This window comes from Mastigoproctus giganteus, chromosome 8, assembly GCF_048544385.1.
Source record: "Mastigoproctus giganteus isolate SK-2022 chromosome 8, ASM4854438v1, whole genome shotgun sequence".
NCBI classification, from domain to species: domain Eukaryota; kingdom Metazoa; phylum Arthropoda; class Arachnida; order Uropygi; family Thelyphonidae; genus Mastigoproctus; species Mastigoproctus giganteus.
Genome location: NC_143582.1, coordinates 138,500,560 through 138,515,840, shown reverse-complemented (window position 1 = coordinate 138,515,840; position 15,281 = coordinate 138,500,560). Strand labels below are relative to the sequence as shown.

General features: G+C 39.8%; 1 protein-coding gene across 5 annotated transcripts in view; it reads left to right on the top strand.

Moving 5' to 3' along the window:
• The window catches only part of LOC150081850 (wings apart-like protein homolog), a 287,626-nt gene that overhangs the window by 246,474 nt on the left and 25,871 nt on the right, over positions 1 to 15,281 (top strand). For all 5 annotated transcript variants that reach the window (XM_090378945.1, XM_090378944.1, XM_090378942.1 and 2 more), the window contains one exon: positions 7,104 to 7,314. In XM_090378945.1, coding sequence (XP_090235071.1) covers positions 7,104 to 7,314 — 211 coding nt within the window. The remainder of the gene's footprint in view (positions 1 to 7,103; positions 7,315 to 15,281) is intronic.

Here is a 15,281-nt window from a genome sequence, read left to right as displayed (position 1 = left end):
TTGTCAATGTTAAACTTCAACTGCCTTTCCTCAGTCCATTGATCCAAAATTTTTTAGAGCTTATTGCAGTAGCTCACCCTTATTACTGTTGTTAACTACCCTGCCAACCTTTGTATCATCTGCAAACTTTGACGTTAAGCATAATATACCTTCATCAATATCATTGATAAATGCTGAAAACAACAATGGGCCCATTGCTGGTATGATTGGGAACTCCACTAATAACATTAGTCCATAAAGAGCAGTGCCCATTTATAACTACTCTCTCAGTCTTCTTCCACTTAATCATCCCTTTATCCATAGCAGTAACTTGGCCTGAATGCCACATTTCTCCAGTTTGTACAGCAGTCTTTTATGTTGAACAGTATTAAAAGCCTTCCTGAAATCCAACTATGATGTCAGAATTATTTTTTGTATCCAGTTCTTTCATCATTGCATCATAGTAATCGATCAGATTGGTTAGACAAGACCACCACTTGATAAATCCATGCTGTGATTGCAGTATAATTTCATGCCTGTCCAAATGGTCCTGCATTACTTCTTTAACCAGTGATTCCATTATTTTCTCTGGAACAGATGTTAAGCTAACAGGTCTGTAATTACTCATGTTACCTTTTTGGCTTTTTTTTTTTTTTGGCAAGTAAGCCTTTATGGCTAAAGGCTTACTTACCTCCTTTGCTTGCCCGTCTTAAATGTGATTGAATATATCCCATCCATTCCAGGTGCCTTTTTTATGTTCAGCTTCAACAATTACTCTTCTACCCACTTTCCTCTCATTTATCACACAGTCCCAATTGGAGTTTGGTGAACTTTGGCATCCCCTCCCCTAAAGAATTCCTCATGTGGTTCAGTCCCTTTCTTCTAATGTTAATATAAGCATAGATGTCCCAATTGGAGTTTGGTGAACTTCTGCATCCCTCCCCTAAAGAATTCCTCATGTGATTCAATCCCTTCCTTCTAATGTTAATATAAGCATAGATGGCTCTGCTGCTTTTCTTTGCATTCTTTGCCAGAGACTTCTCATAATCTGCCTTAGCTTGCCAATTCTTCTTTGTTACTTTATTATAGATTAATTTGTTTCTACTATGGGCTTCTAAATTACCTGATAATAGTGGTCGGCATCAATTTCCTCCATGAAATTATTTCGACAGATTCTGTTAGGAAATGTGTTCAAAAACTCAGATATGCACTTAAAAAAAAGTTATCATCCTCAGTTTTCAAATATCTTAGGTTAATGACCGAAAACCAAGACCTGCCGTTAAAGCTTCATTTCCTACATTTCCATTTAGACTTTTTTTCCTAAAAAAAGTTTCCGACGAACACGGTGAAAGAGTTCACCAAGATAGAATTTAAAAGATGATTGAGAAATGGAAAAAAGATAGAATAAGGTTAACAGACCCATTCTTCAATATTTAGTACTGTATGTAACATTTTCTTAAAATATACAAAATCTTTTTTATTAGAAAGCTTTTGGCTTTAATCCCTTCTACCTTAAAATTGGTGTGTTACAGCAATGTGGTTGCCATATTTGAATTCAGCAACTTCAGATCTACAATAATTCAATAATTATTGAATTATTGTAGAAACAAAAATTGTTGTAGGAACGAAAAAAAAAAAAAAAATTTTTTTTTTTTTTTTTTGCTGGCCAGTGTAATTTATATGCAGCCCATGAACTTTTCTTCTCTGCCACTTGTCTCAATAGTTCATCTGACATCCATTTAGGTCTAAGCTTTGAACAGTATTTCTTCGTTAGAATGAAAAGTCTAGTTGCTTCTATGATTGCTTAATCCCCTGAATGCTTCTTATTTAGAATTTGCTGTTGGTAACATAACTAGTTGTAGTAGCTTCTGTGATTGCTTAGTCCCCTGAATGCTTTTCATTTAGAATTTGCTGTTGGTAACATAACCAGTTGGTCACACTGCATAGAATTTAAAAGATGTTTGAGACCACTGTAGCCACCCTTTCGAAAGAAAAAGCCTTTTCCTTTACCATTGACAGTAGTTATGTCTTTAATTATCCACATTAGTACACTGTGATCGCCGCCACCCAGTGGGTATTTCTCCTGCAGATTCTTAATGCATGTAGAATCACTTCTGATAACCAGATCAAGAGTGTTGCTTCCTCTCGTTGCCTCTCTAACATACTGCTGTACAAAACAGTCATCCACGAAAAAAATCCACAAAAGTCTTGTTAGTGTGTGAGTGACCAAGCCACAAATTCCAGTCAACATCTGTAAAGTTAAAATCCCCCATTAGAAGCTAGAAGCAGAATTGGCCAGTAAATCAGAAGACATTCTGATTTACTGGCCAACCCTGCTTCTCTGTATAGCATTGCTCATCAGTCACACTCCTACTCTCAATTTTGTTTTCCCCAGTGCTTATATCACCCAAAATGGACTCCACATTGCACTGATCACACATGTTGACTGGATGCACTGCCTTAGATTTAATATGCTTCTTAACTAAAAAAAGTGTAAACTCTCCTATCTGACCTTCCTGTATATATTGCACTCTTCATATTCAAATTCAGCATCCCTTATGTCTGAGTGATATTATAGGGATAGCATGTCTGCTATCCCTATAATATCTGCATTTGATGACTTAATCAGTATTTCAAATTCATCAAGTTTATTTACAATGCTCCTGGCATTAGTGTGCATGCATGCATACATATATTCTTACTCTTAGTTACCTTTATGCAGCTGATGTATTTTTTTGGTCTACGATGACCCAAGGCCTGAAATCCCCAACATGTTGCTTTCCAGGATTGAATTTTCCGACAAAAGCAGTGCAAGTCTCTGCCTGCAGCTCTAGTTAATCTGTTAGTCTGTATATATCCCAAGCTAGCAGTTTTCTGACTCACCTATTACTGCCTCGATAGCATCAACAAATATACATTCTTTCTATTTAAGTGTATCTTAAAAATCACTCTAAAAAGTCTCTCTTGTTGACAAGCACTGACCACACCGAGAAATATTTTACCCTACGAGCCTTGCACATTCTCTCCAAAACTGAATTGATTGACAAGGCTCTCAACATGTACTCCCATCAACTTTTTGCCTAAGTTGCTCTGTACTTGTTAAGTAAGTCCTCACATCTACTCTTAATATCATTAGTGCCACTGTGTACTACAATATTGCCTTTTATGGTATTGGAAGAGATCCTGCTATTCCAACTCATTACAGACCTAGTGCCTTAACTAAGCTGCCTCTATAAATTATTTCAGGAAATGGTTAACTATAGACTTTGCGGTATCTGGAAAATAATAACATCACCCATATAGACCAAACCAGAGTGTGACGAAATAGATCAACACATGACATATTGGTAAAGTTAAAAGACTTCAATCAAAACACTAGGGAATGGTTTATTTTGACATCAGTAAAGCTTCTGATCCACTTGCAAGTATGGGATCCTTTGTGAATTGCATTACCGTGGACCGCATGAACACCCACCTATTTTCATACAAAACTTCCTGAACCAGCAAACAACGAAGTACATGTTAAAACTGCAATATCCAAACAGTTTTTGTAAGAAGATGGAGTCCAGCAGGAATTAGTACTTAACCCCACCCTGTTCATAGTTGCAATAAATGCACTAGCAGAGCAGCTTCCACACAGCACTGTCTGCTGATAATCTTGACATTTCCTGTTACTATCAAAATTTAATCCCAGGGGCTCACCTGGTGAGATGGGCTTGGCACACCCAAGGTCCTGAGCTGGATATCATCATTCTTCTTTTTCTTGGTAATTCCTTTCTACTTCTGACTCTCTCTCTCAGAGTAACTCAGAAAAAAAAAATTTTTTTTTTGGAAGCCTCATGTTTCCTTGTACCATATGGCTAATAATAATAGGAGCCATCAACAAAGTAAGTGTGTGGGTGCAAATCAATGGTTTCAAACTGGCAACTGAGACGAAGTACCTTGGGGTAATTCTTGACCCCAAGCTCACTTTTACCTGCATCTAGACTACCTCCATCGCAAAGTCAGGAACTACACCGCAATGGTAGTGAGGATCAGCAGGTCTGACTGGGGCCTAAATTGCCACTCACTGCAAATGGTATACAAGGCTGCATTTATTCCCATTATAACCTACTGTGCAGGTGTCTGGTATCATCGTGCACTCATTGTTTGTAACCAAAGGAAGCTCACCTCCATTCAGCATAATATTCTTCTCACTATCACCTGTGCCTGCTGCGCAGTAAGCAACCCAGCGCTCCAAGTCTTGGCAGGAGTTCTCCCTCTGGACCTGCAGATAATTCGCAACAGCGTGCACTACCGGCTCGCAAAGGTACCCCATACCGATATCCTGGATTTCACTACAAACTCAGCAAACCTTGCAGTCTACCTTCCTAATACCTGGCAAAACAGATGGAATACCACCCCCAGAGGCTCCATCACTAAAAAATTCTTACCTCAAATAGCCCAGATCTACTCTAAAGCTCCAGCATGGAGCTTTAGAGTAGATCCATGCTGGAGCATGGATCTACTCTGTCTATACCAGCTCCAGTATAAACAGCCCAGGTTTATACACCACTTTCCTAATTACAGGCCATGGATCCATAAATCACAAACTTGCCACCGTGAACATCGTGGATGACCCTCGCTGTCTTTTTGGTAAAAACGAAGACTGGGATCATCTATTCTATGTTTGCGTGCTCTACGACTACCTGCGAACGTTGCTCATAACAAAAATACATGCCTTGCCTCGAGGAAATGAACATTTTCTGATCAATGAGGAAGACCAGTACCACGCTTTCTTTGCCTTCGCCCAAGATCTCTTCACCAGAAGAAGATCACTGATTCAGCGTCCTGGACCTAATGCACATTGATCGACACCCTTTTCTCATGTACTGAACATCTCCACCTCGGATTCGTCCAAATTTGACTGTCTTAACCCGACTGTGAACATCTTCACCTAGATTGTGACCACTTCTAGTTACTGGACTTGACACTCGGGTCGCTTGAATTGTTTCATCCGTATCTCTATTGATAAGTGACTGTCTTCCCACCCTCTCGAGGACTTTCTTCTTCCACTTTCCTCTTAGGTGGGAGAATTCCCACCCAACCTGCAAAGGATGCCGCCCTTTACATCCTCCATTTCTCTGTCTATACCTCCTTTCCTTTACCCTCTCTGGTACATCCTGTACTCTATATCTTTTTTTTTTTTTTTTTTTACTTGGTCTCTTTCCAGGAAAATCAGGCGACTGGAGGAGACTAGCCAGAGAATTATGGGCAGCCTGACTACCTCCTAATGGTGTGTGTGTGCGGGCAACATGGGGTCCCACCAGGGGCTCTGCGGCCAAAAGCTAAGACACCCAACAGAATCCAGCACAATATTTCATTTACAACAGGCACCTCCGTAGCCAGGTGGGCAGGAGCAGCAGTGCGTGCACACGCTTCTTGATTAGACCGGGGTTCAAGCCCGTAACCACCAAATACAGGGGATGCGGAAAGGTCAGGGAATGACCACCGCATATCCCTGGAGCAATATGGCCTTAGTTGCTAATGCTCCTAAAAACCAAATAACAAAAAAAAATCATTTACAACACACACAAATTTTCTGGCTTTCACAGTGATACTGTTTGTCTCCACAGAGTTTATTATATGGCGCAGATGTGTGGGAAACCGCTGGAGGTGCCTTCCCCCCAACGCTATGCACAATCTGTATTCATTTTCTTTAGCAACATAGATTTCACCACAACTCAGAAATAATATTAGACAACCAATACCAGTTCAAACCAGCATTTATTTCTTAGGAGTCATTTCTGACCATAAGCTAAATTTCCTTGAACTTGTCAAACAGTTGAGAGCCAATCACTAAAACAAGCTTAAGTATCCTTCAGTGCTACTCAAACATCACTCTATGACTCCAAGGCCAGTGTTCTGTGACGGCTCAACCTCATTCGCCACAGTGCTATACATATTGCATTAAGAGCCTTGAATACTTCACCAATTCGTAGTTTATACGCTGAAGCATGCAAAGTACCACTCTCCATTAGGAGACAACAGCCTATTGCAATATGCATGCAAAGTTTGTTTTTTGCCCAAACACTTTAAGTGTCCAGTATTATTTATGCCACTATGGGAAACTGTATCGCAACCATCTGTCTGTCAATTGCCATATAGTATGTAACTCAAACTCTTGCCAAACTTGAAACTCACATTAAAAAAAACATTGCAATCATTCCAAAGCTTCATCCACCTTGGAGCTCAGCTCCACCAAAATGTGACCTTTGGCTTAAAAACACAGATGGGTCAAAAAAGAGAAACCATAGAACATTTGAAATCCATAATACACTGGAAAGTATATTTACTAACTCTATAAGTTCATTGTGAGCACTTAAAACACTTGGATGCCTCTCATACAGTCTTTTGTGAAATCCTACATTCACTATCTGTCCTTGCAGAACAGAGTAGACACACACACTTTTGCTGAATGAATGGACATGTAGGAATCCTAGACAACTGCTACTAAATCAATACCTTACCAAGATTCCATGGATAATTTGGCACCACTGCTTACACCAGTGGCAACTAAGTTGGGAAGATCAAACTGAAAATAAACTGAAGCACATTAAACTAGTTTTAAAAATATGGTCATCTAGCTTCAGAATGAACAGGCAGGAGGAAGTTAACACTGACTTGTCTGAGAGTTGGACATATGTATGCTACTCGTGCTTATCTACTAAGAGGCAACGAATTACTTCTCAGTGTCCTAAATGTAATACGCTGCTCACCACCAGTACTACAAATCATCCTTCAAGCTGCGCATCACAAAAGTGCTCTCCTGCATGAAGATCATCAATGTATAAATGTATACCATGTTCTCTAAGCAGTGATCTGATTAAAACAATTTAGCACTAGATGGGTGGGGGAACCAGAGAAATTCTTGGGTAAAACTAAGCATGGTGTGCTATAGCCTGCTGATGTGGTAGAAAACTCCCAACAAAGAAATATTGCATATAATGTGATGTATAGTAGCATCCTGGTGTTGTAAAACTTTGAACCTTTTGCAGATTTTCCCCCCCTTCTTCTATTTGTTTAGGTTAAATTGTGACTAGCTTATAAGTAGCTTGATAGTGATTTACAGTTTTATTGTGTAGGTCTTACTCAGCAAATTAGAAGCTGCTAGACAGTCAGAAGAGCAGGCTGATGCATTACTTAGTTCACAAGAAAAGAAAAATGAAGAACAGCAAAAACAGAAACAACTGGAACAGAAAAGTAGTAACAGTCAGACTTGTGTACCAGTTGCTTCTTCAACTTCCCAGGCTATTCAAGCTGAAGCTTTAGCATTGGAAGAAACGCTAATGAAAGGTAAGCTTGAAATTTATAAATGTTTAGTAACACCAGACTATACTACTATTTATTATTGTCATACTTGAAAAATGTTAGAAGAAAATTCCATCAGTTGTTTGAAATTGGTGAATAGTTTCTTAACCATAACAATACTCCTGCACACATTGCATTGTGCACTGAAGATTTTTTGGGGGGGGGGGGATCCTCTCCTGTAGTTTTTCCTCTGCATTCTCCTTACCTTGCCTCCACATGATTATGTTTTTCCTCTGATAAAATGAAACTGAAAGGATAAAGATTGATGACATTCCAAATATCCAGTGGAGAGTGACAGTGAAGTATTAGTAGAGGCATACGATGCAAGAAAGCAAGCTTATTTAGCATCAGCCGAAAAAACAAAAAAAAAAAAAAAAAAAACCCTTCCCGTTTCACCCATCCATTCACTCCAAATGTTTGTCTAGTTCAGCCTTGAATTTATTTATTGTCAACTTCTACGACAGATGGAAAGTTGTTCCAGCAATCAACCACCCGCTGGTTAAAGGCAAATTTCCACACATTTTCTACAACCATCTTTCCTCAATTTGAGTTTTTGCCCCCTCAGGTTCGTGATCTGAGCAAGCAGAAGAATCCCATCAGCATTGAGCTTGCTCAAACCATTCAAGACCTTATACACCTCAATCAGATCACCTTGCAGAACTCAAGCCTTTCTTGGTAACAGCAACCCTTTGTTCCACTCACTAATCTTGTTTCTCTTCTCTATACTTGTTCCAACAGCTCTGAGGCCTCCAGACCTGTATGCAGTACTCAATATGGGCACCTCCATAGCCAGGTGGGAAGGAGCAGCAGTGCGTAGCACACGCTTCTTGATTAGACCGTGGTTCGAACCCGTCACCACCAAATACGGAGGATGCGGAAAGGTCAGGAAATGACCACCGCATATCCCAGAGTAATATGGTCTTGGTTGCTAATGCTCCTAAAAACCAAATAACAAACAATAACAGTACTCAATATGTGGCCTGACCTTATACATTGGGACAATCACCTCCTTATCCCTGCTAGCAAAATTCCTGTATATCATTAATGAGACACCATGGGCTACTCTTGCAGTCTGTCTGGACTGCTTAGAAAACTTCATATCTGGCTGCACAATTACCCCCAGGTCCTTTTCATTCTCTGCTACCCTAAGTGTAGTACCACCTAGTTGGTACATTACTCTGGGGTTATTGTTACCCATATGCAGTATTTTATATTTGTCAATGTAAAACTTCAGTTGCTACCTCCCAGCACACATGCTCTACTTTTCTAGATCCTGTTGCAGTAGTGTACTATCATTACTGTCATTAAAAACCTTGCCAATCTTCATATCGTCTGCAAACTTAGACATTATCTCTAATATACCTTCATCAGTATCATTGATAAATACAGAAAACAACAATGGGCCAAACACCGAACCCTGGGGGGGGAATCCACTAATAACATTAGTCAACGAAGAGCAGCATCCACTGATTACCACCCTGAATTCTCCTACTCAGCCATCCTTTTATCCATTGTAGCAACTTGCCCTTAATGCCCAATTTGTACTGTAGACTTCCATGTGCAACAATATCAAAAGCTTTCCTAAAATCCAAGTATATGATATCAGAATTATTTTTTACATCCAGTTCCTTTGAGACCACATTATAGTATCCAATCAAATTTGTCAGACAAGACTTTCCCTTAACAAACCCATGCTGTATCTGAACTATAACTGCAGTCTGCCTAGATAATGCTGCATTACATCTTTAACCAGTGACTCCATTATTTTCCTTGGAACAGAAGTTAAACTAACAGGTCTGTAATTACTTGTGTCACCCTTTGATCCCCCTTTATGAATTGGGTACACATTTACACATATCTCCAGTCCACGGGGATGCTGAGTTGGCATGTAATTTCTTGACACTCTCTACACCTAGCAAACACGCAAAGACATCCTCCTTGGCTAGATCATGTTCTGTTCCAGACAGTTCCACAAACAAGTTGTACATTTTTTTGGGCTGTGATGTGTTAGAGAATTTACCTTCAGTTCTCCCAAAAGCCACAGCACTCCTGCTACTTTATACTTGTTGCTTTGCTGATCTAGTCTGGGACATAATTTTAATTTAAATACTATTTAATTGACTAACAATGAAAAGAAATAAGATAAATTTAATTTCCAATACTGTGCTAAGCTAATGCAGCGATATGTATTACGCTCTCTAGTTCTTTTTTTTTTTTTTTTATCAGAACCCCAAACATGAGAGTTATTAGAACCTATAGTACTTAGTACCGTGCTTGGGTTGGGGGTTGAGAAGATGAAAGAAGATATTTGTTGATATTGGACTTGAACTTCTGTAGATTGTAATTTTCAGGAAATACGTATGAAGGAAGGTTGTTCCAGAAAACGGCAGTTGAATGAATAAATGAGGAAGATGAAAAGTTGGTTCTGTGGGTTTGAAGTTGGACAGTAAATGGATGTTGGCTGGTGGCGGCACGTGTTCGGACTGTTTTGAAAGAGAGAGCGGGAATTATAGAAGCCAATTCAGAAGAACAGTGCCCATGGAAGTATCTGTAGAAGAGGCATGCAGCAGAAACAGTGCGTCTATGAGAAAGCGAGTGGAGAGACTCTGTTAGAGATGAATCATTAATTAACCTAACTGCCCTCTTCTGAATGGAATCAAGAAGCCTGAGAGAGGTTTTGGGGGCACCACCCCAAATGTGGGAACAATATTCCATGGCAGGGCGGATTTGCGATTTATACAGAGTGAGCAGCTGTTTGGAAGAAAAGTAACGCCGAGAGCGAAAGAGAAAACCAAGTTTTTTAGATGCAGAGGAATCAATATTTGTAATGTGCTATGTGCCAAGAGAGATTAGAAGTCAGGGTAATCCCCAAAAGAGATATATCATTTTGCCTAGAAATCGGAGCGTCACTAAAGATAAGCATAGGAGCAGAACAATCCTTTTTGCGAGATATAAGACAAGATTGAGTTTTAGAAGGGTTGAAATCAACTAAGTTGTCTTTGCCCCACTGGAGAATTACCTGAAGATCGGCATTTAAGGAATTGGCAGCAGATTTTCGAGAAGTTGAAGCTGATTGAGCAGGACAAGGTTTCTCAAAATGGAAAGTTGAATGCAATGTGCGATCATCGGCAAAACTATGGATAGGATTTCCAGTCAATGGAAGAAGGTCATTGATATTCAAGACGAAAAGAGTGGGGGAAAGAACTGAACCTTGGGGGACACCCGGCATTGGTGGAGAAGTTAGGACAGAGAGCCATCTACCATCACCCTCAGTGAGCGATTAGAGAGAAAACTGGATAACCAATTACTAAAAACAGTTGGCAAACCATAAGATGGAAGCTTGTTTAGAAGACCTTTATGCCAAACACGATCAAAAGCCTTTGAGATGTCAAGAGCAACTACTTGTGTTTCACCGAACCTTTCCATTGAATTAGTCCATAAATGGGTAACATAAGCCAGAACATCACCAGTGGATCGACACTGACGGAATCCATACTGGCGATCGTTGATCAGACTGAAGGTTTCTAGGTAGTTTAAGAGTTGGCGGTTAATTGATTTCTCCATTACTTTAGAAAGAGTAGAAGTAATTGCAATGGGACGATAATTGGATGGGAGGGATTTGTCACCCTTTTTAGGTACTGGCTGGATATGAGCAAATTTCCAAGCAGAAGGAAAAACACCTTTGGAATAAGAAAGTGAAAAAAGGCGGCAAAGAATAGGAGTAAGTTCAGGAGCACAGGTTTTGAGAACAAGTGGAGAAATACCATCAGGACCTGGAGCTTTCTTAGCATCAAGATTCATCAAAATCCTGATATCCTTTTGACGGAAGACCACAGGAGGCATTGAATGGAGCGTGTTAGGAATGGTGGGAGGTGTTTTACCAAGATCATTAATACATGAGCTTGAAGAAAAATGGGATGCTAGCAGGTCAGCTTTATCCTTGGCTGAAGTGACAACAGAACCATCTGGTTTGGACAGAGGTGGGAGCAGAGATGGGCAAAAGTTGCGGCCAATAGCTTTGGCAAGAGACCAGAATGCTCGGCTACCATTAGGGCAAGAAGCAAGTTTTCTACTCTTAGCCTGTTCAAACTCTAGTTTGGACTGATTAATAACTGCTTTACAATTGTTGCGAGCTTTGGTGTAGGCAGAAAATGAAACTGAAGAATTAGAAACAAGCCAATTACGATATGCAACATTCTTCTCTTGGACAGCCTTAGCACATTTATTGGAAAACCAAGGTTTAGATAAAGGACGAGATTTTAAAGTGGAGTGTGGGATAAAGGATTCCATTCCTGTAAGAATAATTTCACTGACACGATCTGAGCAAACGTTGACATCAGAAGTTTTGAAACAGTAATCAGACCAAGGAAAAGAAGAAAAGAAGTCTCGCAGGTCATCCCATTTTGCATTCTTGTAATGCCAAACAATACGAGGTTGGGAATAGCCATGAGATAAAGGTTCCATTGGAGAAGAGACACTCACCAAGTTGTGATCTGAAGTGCCTAAAGGACCTCTCACTTCAACCTTGTACTTAGAAGGGTTGTTTGTGAGAAAAAGATCAAACGTATTGCCTGTATGATTAGGATTGTCCGGTATTCTTGTAGGTAAATGAACAATCTGTGCTAGGTCATTAGCAATTGTAAAAGCCTCAGCATCTCGACCTGCTGGGTCGGTGAGACTAGAAAATGGAAGCCAGCTGGAGTTGTGAACGTTAAAATCACCAAGGAAAATTACCTCACTGTTAGGAAAGTTGGACTGGAGAAAGTCAAGTTGCAAAGAGAGGAAGTCAAAGAGCTCCAAGTGATTAGTGGAGTTGGGAGAACGGTAGAGACAACAGATGAATTTTACACAATGAGGTAGAGAGATTTTAAGCCAGAGAAGATCAAAGAGAGGAGATTCCAAATTGCCAAGTCTCTGACAGGGAATATCAGAACGGACATATGCACAAGTACCACCTTTGAGGCGAAAGGAATCATACAGCAAATAATTTGGACATCTGAGATGAGCAGTAGTTGAATCAACTGATAACTGAGATTCAGTCAGAAAAAGCACACGAGGTTTGGAAGATTGCAAGTGGAAATGGACATCGTTGAGATTGGAATTGAGACCACGTATATTTGTGAAATGAATTAGGAAGTCCTTGGGAGGTTTAGATCTTTTTGCAGATAAGCTTGCTCTATTATTTTGACAATTCATGGTGTATTCAATAGTAAGAAAAAGTGGTTGGGACATGCTGTATGAAGTAATGAAATTTTTGGATATGGCATACATGTGGTAAGAATATAACCAGATCCTTGACATAACGTGGCCTCGACAATGCCCCCCGCATACACACTACTCTGACTCCCTCCAGTCACTATCTGGCAGAGTAGAGGTAGCAAGATTATACACTAGCTGATCTGATCCGGAAGCCTCCTAGAGAGTTACCAATAGGTTTGGTCCGGTGTACTATCTAGCGGCTGGCCTGCGAACACCGTTTTAGAGCTGTACCCTCGAAATGTAAGGAATATTGGATCTCGCTACGACATTCATCATAACCTCAAAAATCATCAATCATACTGCATGGTGGAAGAGATAGGGAAGGGTTGGCCGGAACTTAGCTCTAGAGACTAAACATGGGTTCCACCACTTCAAGCCTCCAATAAGCAAAGTGGTGGTATTTAACCGGTTGATGAGAGTCATCTACCACCTAGTACTGCCTGGTAACATAGAGGGACGGCGTACCTCCATGTGGTGTGGGCGCCACACCTCGACCCCTGCTTACGTTGGTTCACACCTGGGTGGTCACCCACCATGTACTTGAGCATGAAGGTTATACCCAGGATTACTAACAGTACCACCATCGTGAAGGTGCAAGTAGAGGATTTGGCTGTCATAGACCGTCCGGACTTCGCCGAAATTGGGTCCACTTGACTTGAGTGTCACCCGAATATCAGTTCCATCAGCGTTTTAGACTCCCAGGTAGCAAGAACAGCTTGTCTGACATATCTGAGAGAATGTCTGTGACAATCTCAAGGACCAAGACTTACTGTATACCTTGCGCCATCATGTACAAGATATATGCTATCACCGTTATGCTATGCCGTAACGATGACAATGTTAAATTAGTTTTATCCTTAGCTAAATATAAAAGATATATGCCCAACAAGTGATTAAAACCTTCAAACTACTTATTTATCATGATTAAACCCTAGTATTCTTCTGCACTATTGATTACGTTCTATGATATTCGCACCAAACACCAATATAGTGGTGTGCCAATTCAGTTTAAGACTTGGAGTGATGCCTTCAAAAGTGGTATGAATGCTGGGACATCAGCAGATGGCGCCTCCGTAGCCAGGTGGGAAGGAGCAGCTGTGCGTAGCACACGCTTCTTGATTAGACCGGGGTTCGAGCTGCGGAAAGGTCAGGGAATGACCACCGCATTTCCCGGAGTAATATGGCCTTAGTTGCTAATGCTCCTAAAAACCAAATAACAAACAAACAAACAAAACATCAGCAGATAATTGGCTGGGGGCCACTTTGAAAGGGGGGGATAGCTTATAAAAATGCTTCATTTACCTTAATTTTTTCCCCCTGTAAAGGTAAATAAATAAAACAAGAAGTTCCACTTTTTGGAACTTTTTTATTAGCTTTCTTATTTATACCTGTGGTGATGGCAGCACCCAAAATGTAGTGGGGGGGGGGATGTAGGAAAAAATAGTGGCAGGTGTCCAAATTTCAATTTAATTTTCGGAAAAACCTTTTAAGATCTTTTTGAAATTTTTTTAAACAGTGTCAATATTTCATCTTTTCCTAATGGATTGAGTACATATTTTATGTAATTTTTTAAAGTTTTAATAAAAAACCCTAAAAATTTTAAAACATGCTACATATAAGACTACTGTAGATATTGATTGAACTAATGGTAAAAGAAAAACCAGTAACATGAAACTTTAAACAAACACGTGTAAATAACTACGTATTTGGCAAATGCCAAATACGTAGTTGCCAAGAAAATGGCAGGTACCCTGACAAGTTCTTGAATGCAATTTCTCTATGAAAATAGCAGTGAAAGTTTTGTTGATATTTAGGAAGATAGAAAAAATTCCATATTTTTATCAAAATCGGTCGGCAGGAATGTAATTTTCAAGGGGCACCTGTGCGATGCCTTTTGCCACTATCTTGTTAAAAATTACTTTTGTTAAAATTGAAACTTGGCAATCACGATTTCTACCTTTCTACTCAGCTTTGTGCCTGACAAAATCAGTGGGCAATCAATATATATCATAAATGTGACAGGGGCATCTGTCATTCTTTAAATTTATGTAAGTTTTCCAATTCCGTGAGATTAGGTTCCAAAAGCTCACTGCACTTTGACTGAAAGAAAATTTCTTTATTTCTACAGGGTGTCTAATGAGTAACTCTGTTTTTATTTTGATAGAATTGAATCAAAAGAAAGATAAAAATACTACTATTACTAATGTGAATCATACTAATTATTATCTCCTCCTCACCCTCAGGTAAAGAATGGTCAAATACTTACCCAACAGGATCATGTGCAAATCACGTTAAGTCCAAAGTAGTGAAAAGCTAGTCATGGAAGATATGCAGTAATAACACAGTATATTAAGATTATCATGAAGTTAATGAATGCACTGACTTCATTGTGCAGCAACAGTAAGAAACAAAAGAAACCATACAACGTATAATACTGTTGGATACCCGATCTTGCTGCATAAGTACAACACCAGCCTTGCAAATCTTGGCAGACACTTTACTGCTCGATTTAGAACCAATACACCTTGGTCTCCGCTATAAACAGAAAGGTACGGCGACAGAAATTCTGTTGTCGTACCTTAGACCTAACCAATGACCCAAAGAAGGAAAGGAAGAGAATTGACACAGAATTCCAGCAAATATGGCAAACAAACTGGGACCAATCAGCCAAATGAGAGGTGACAAGGAAGTTT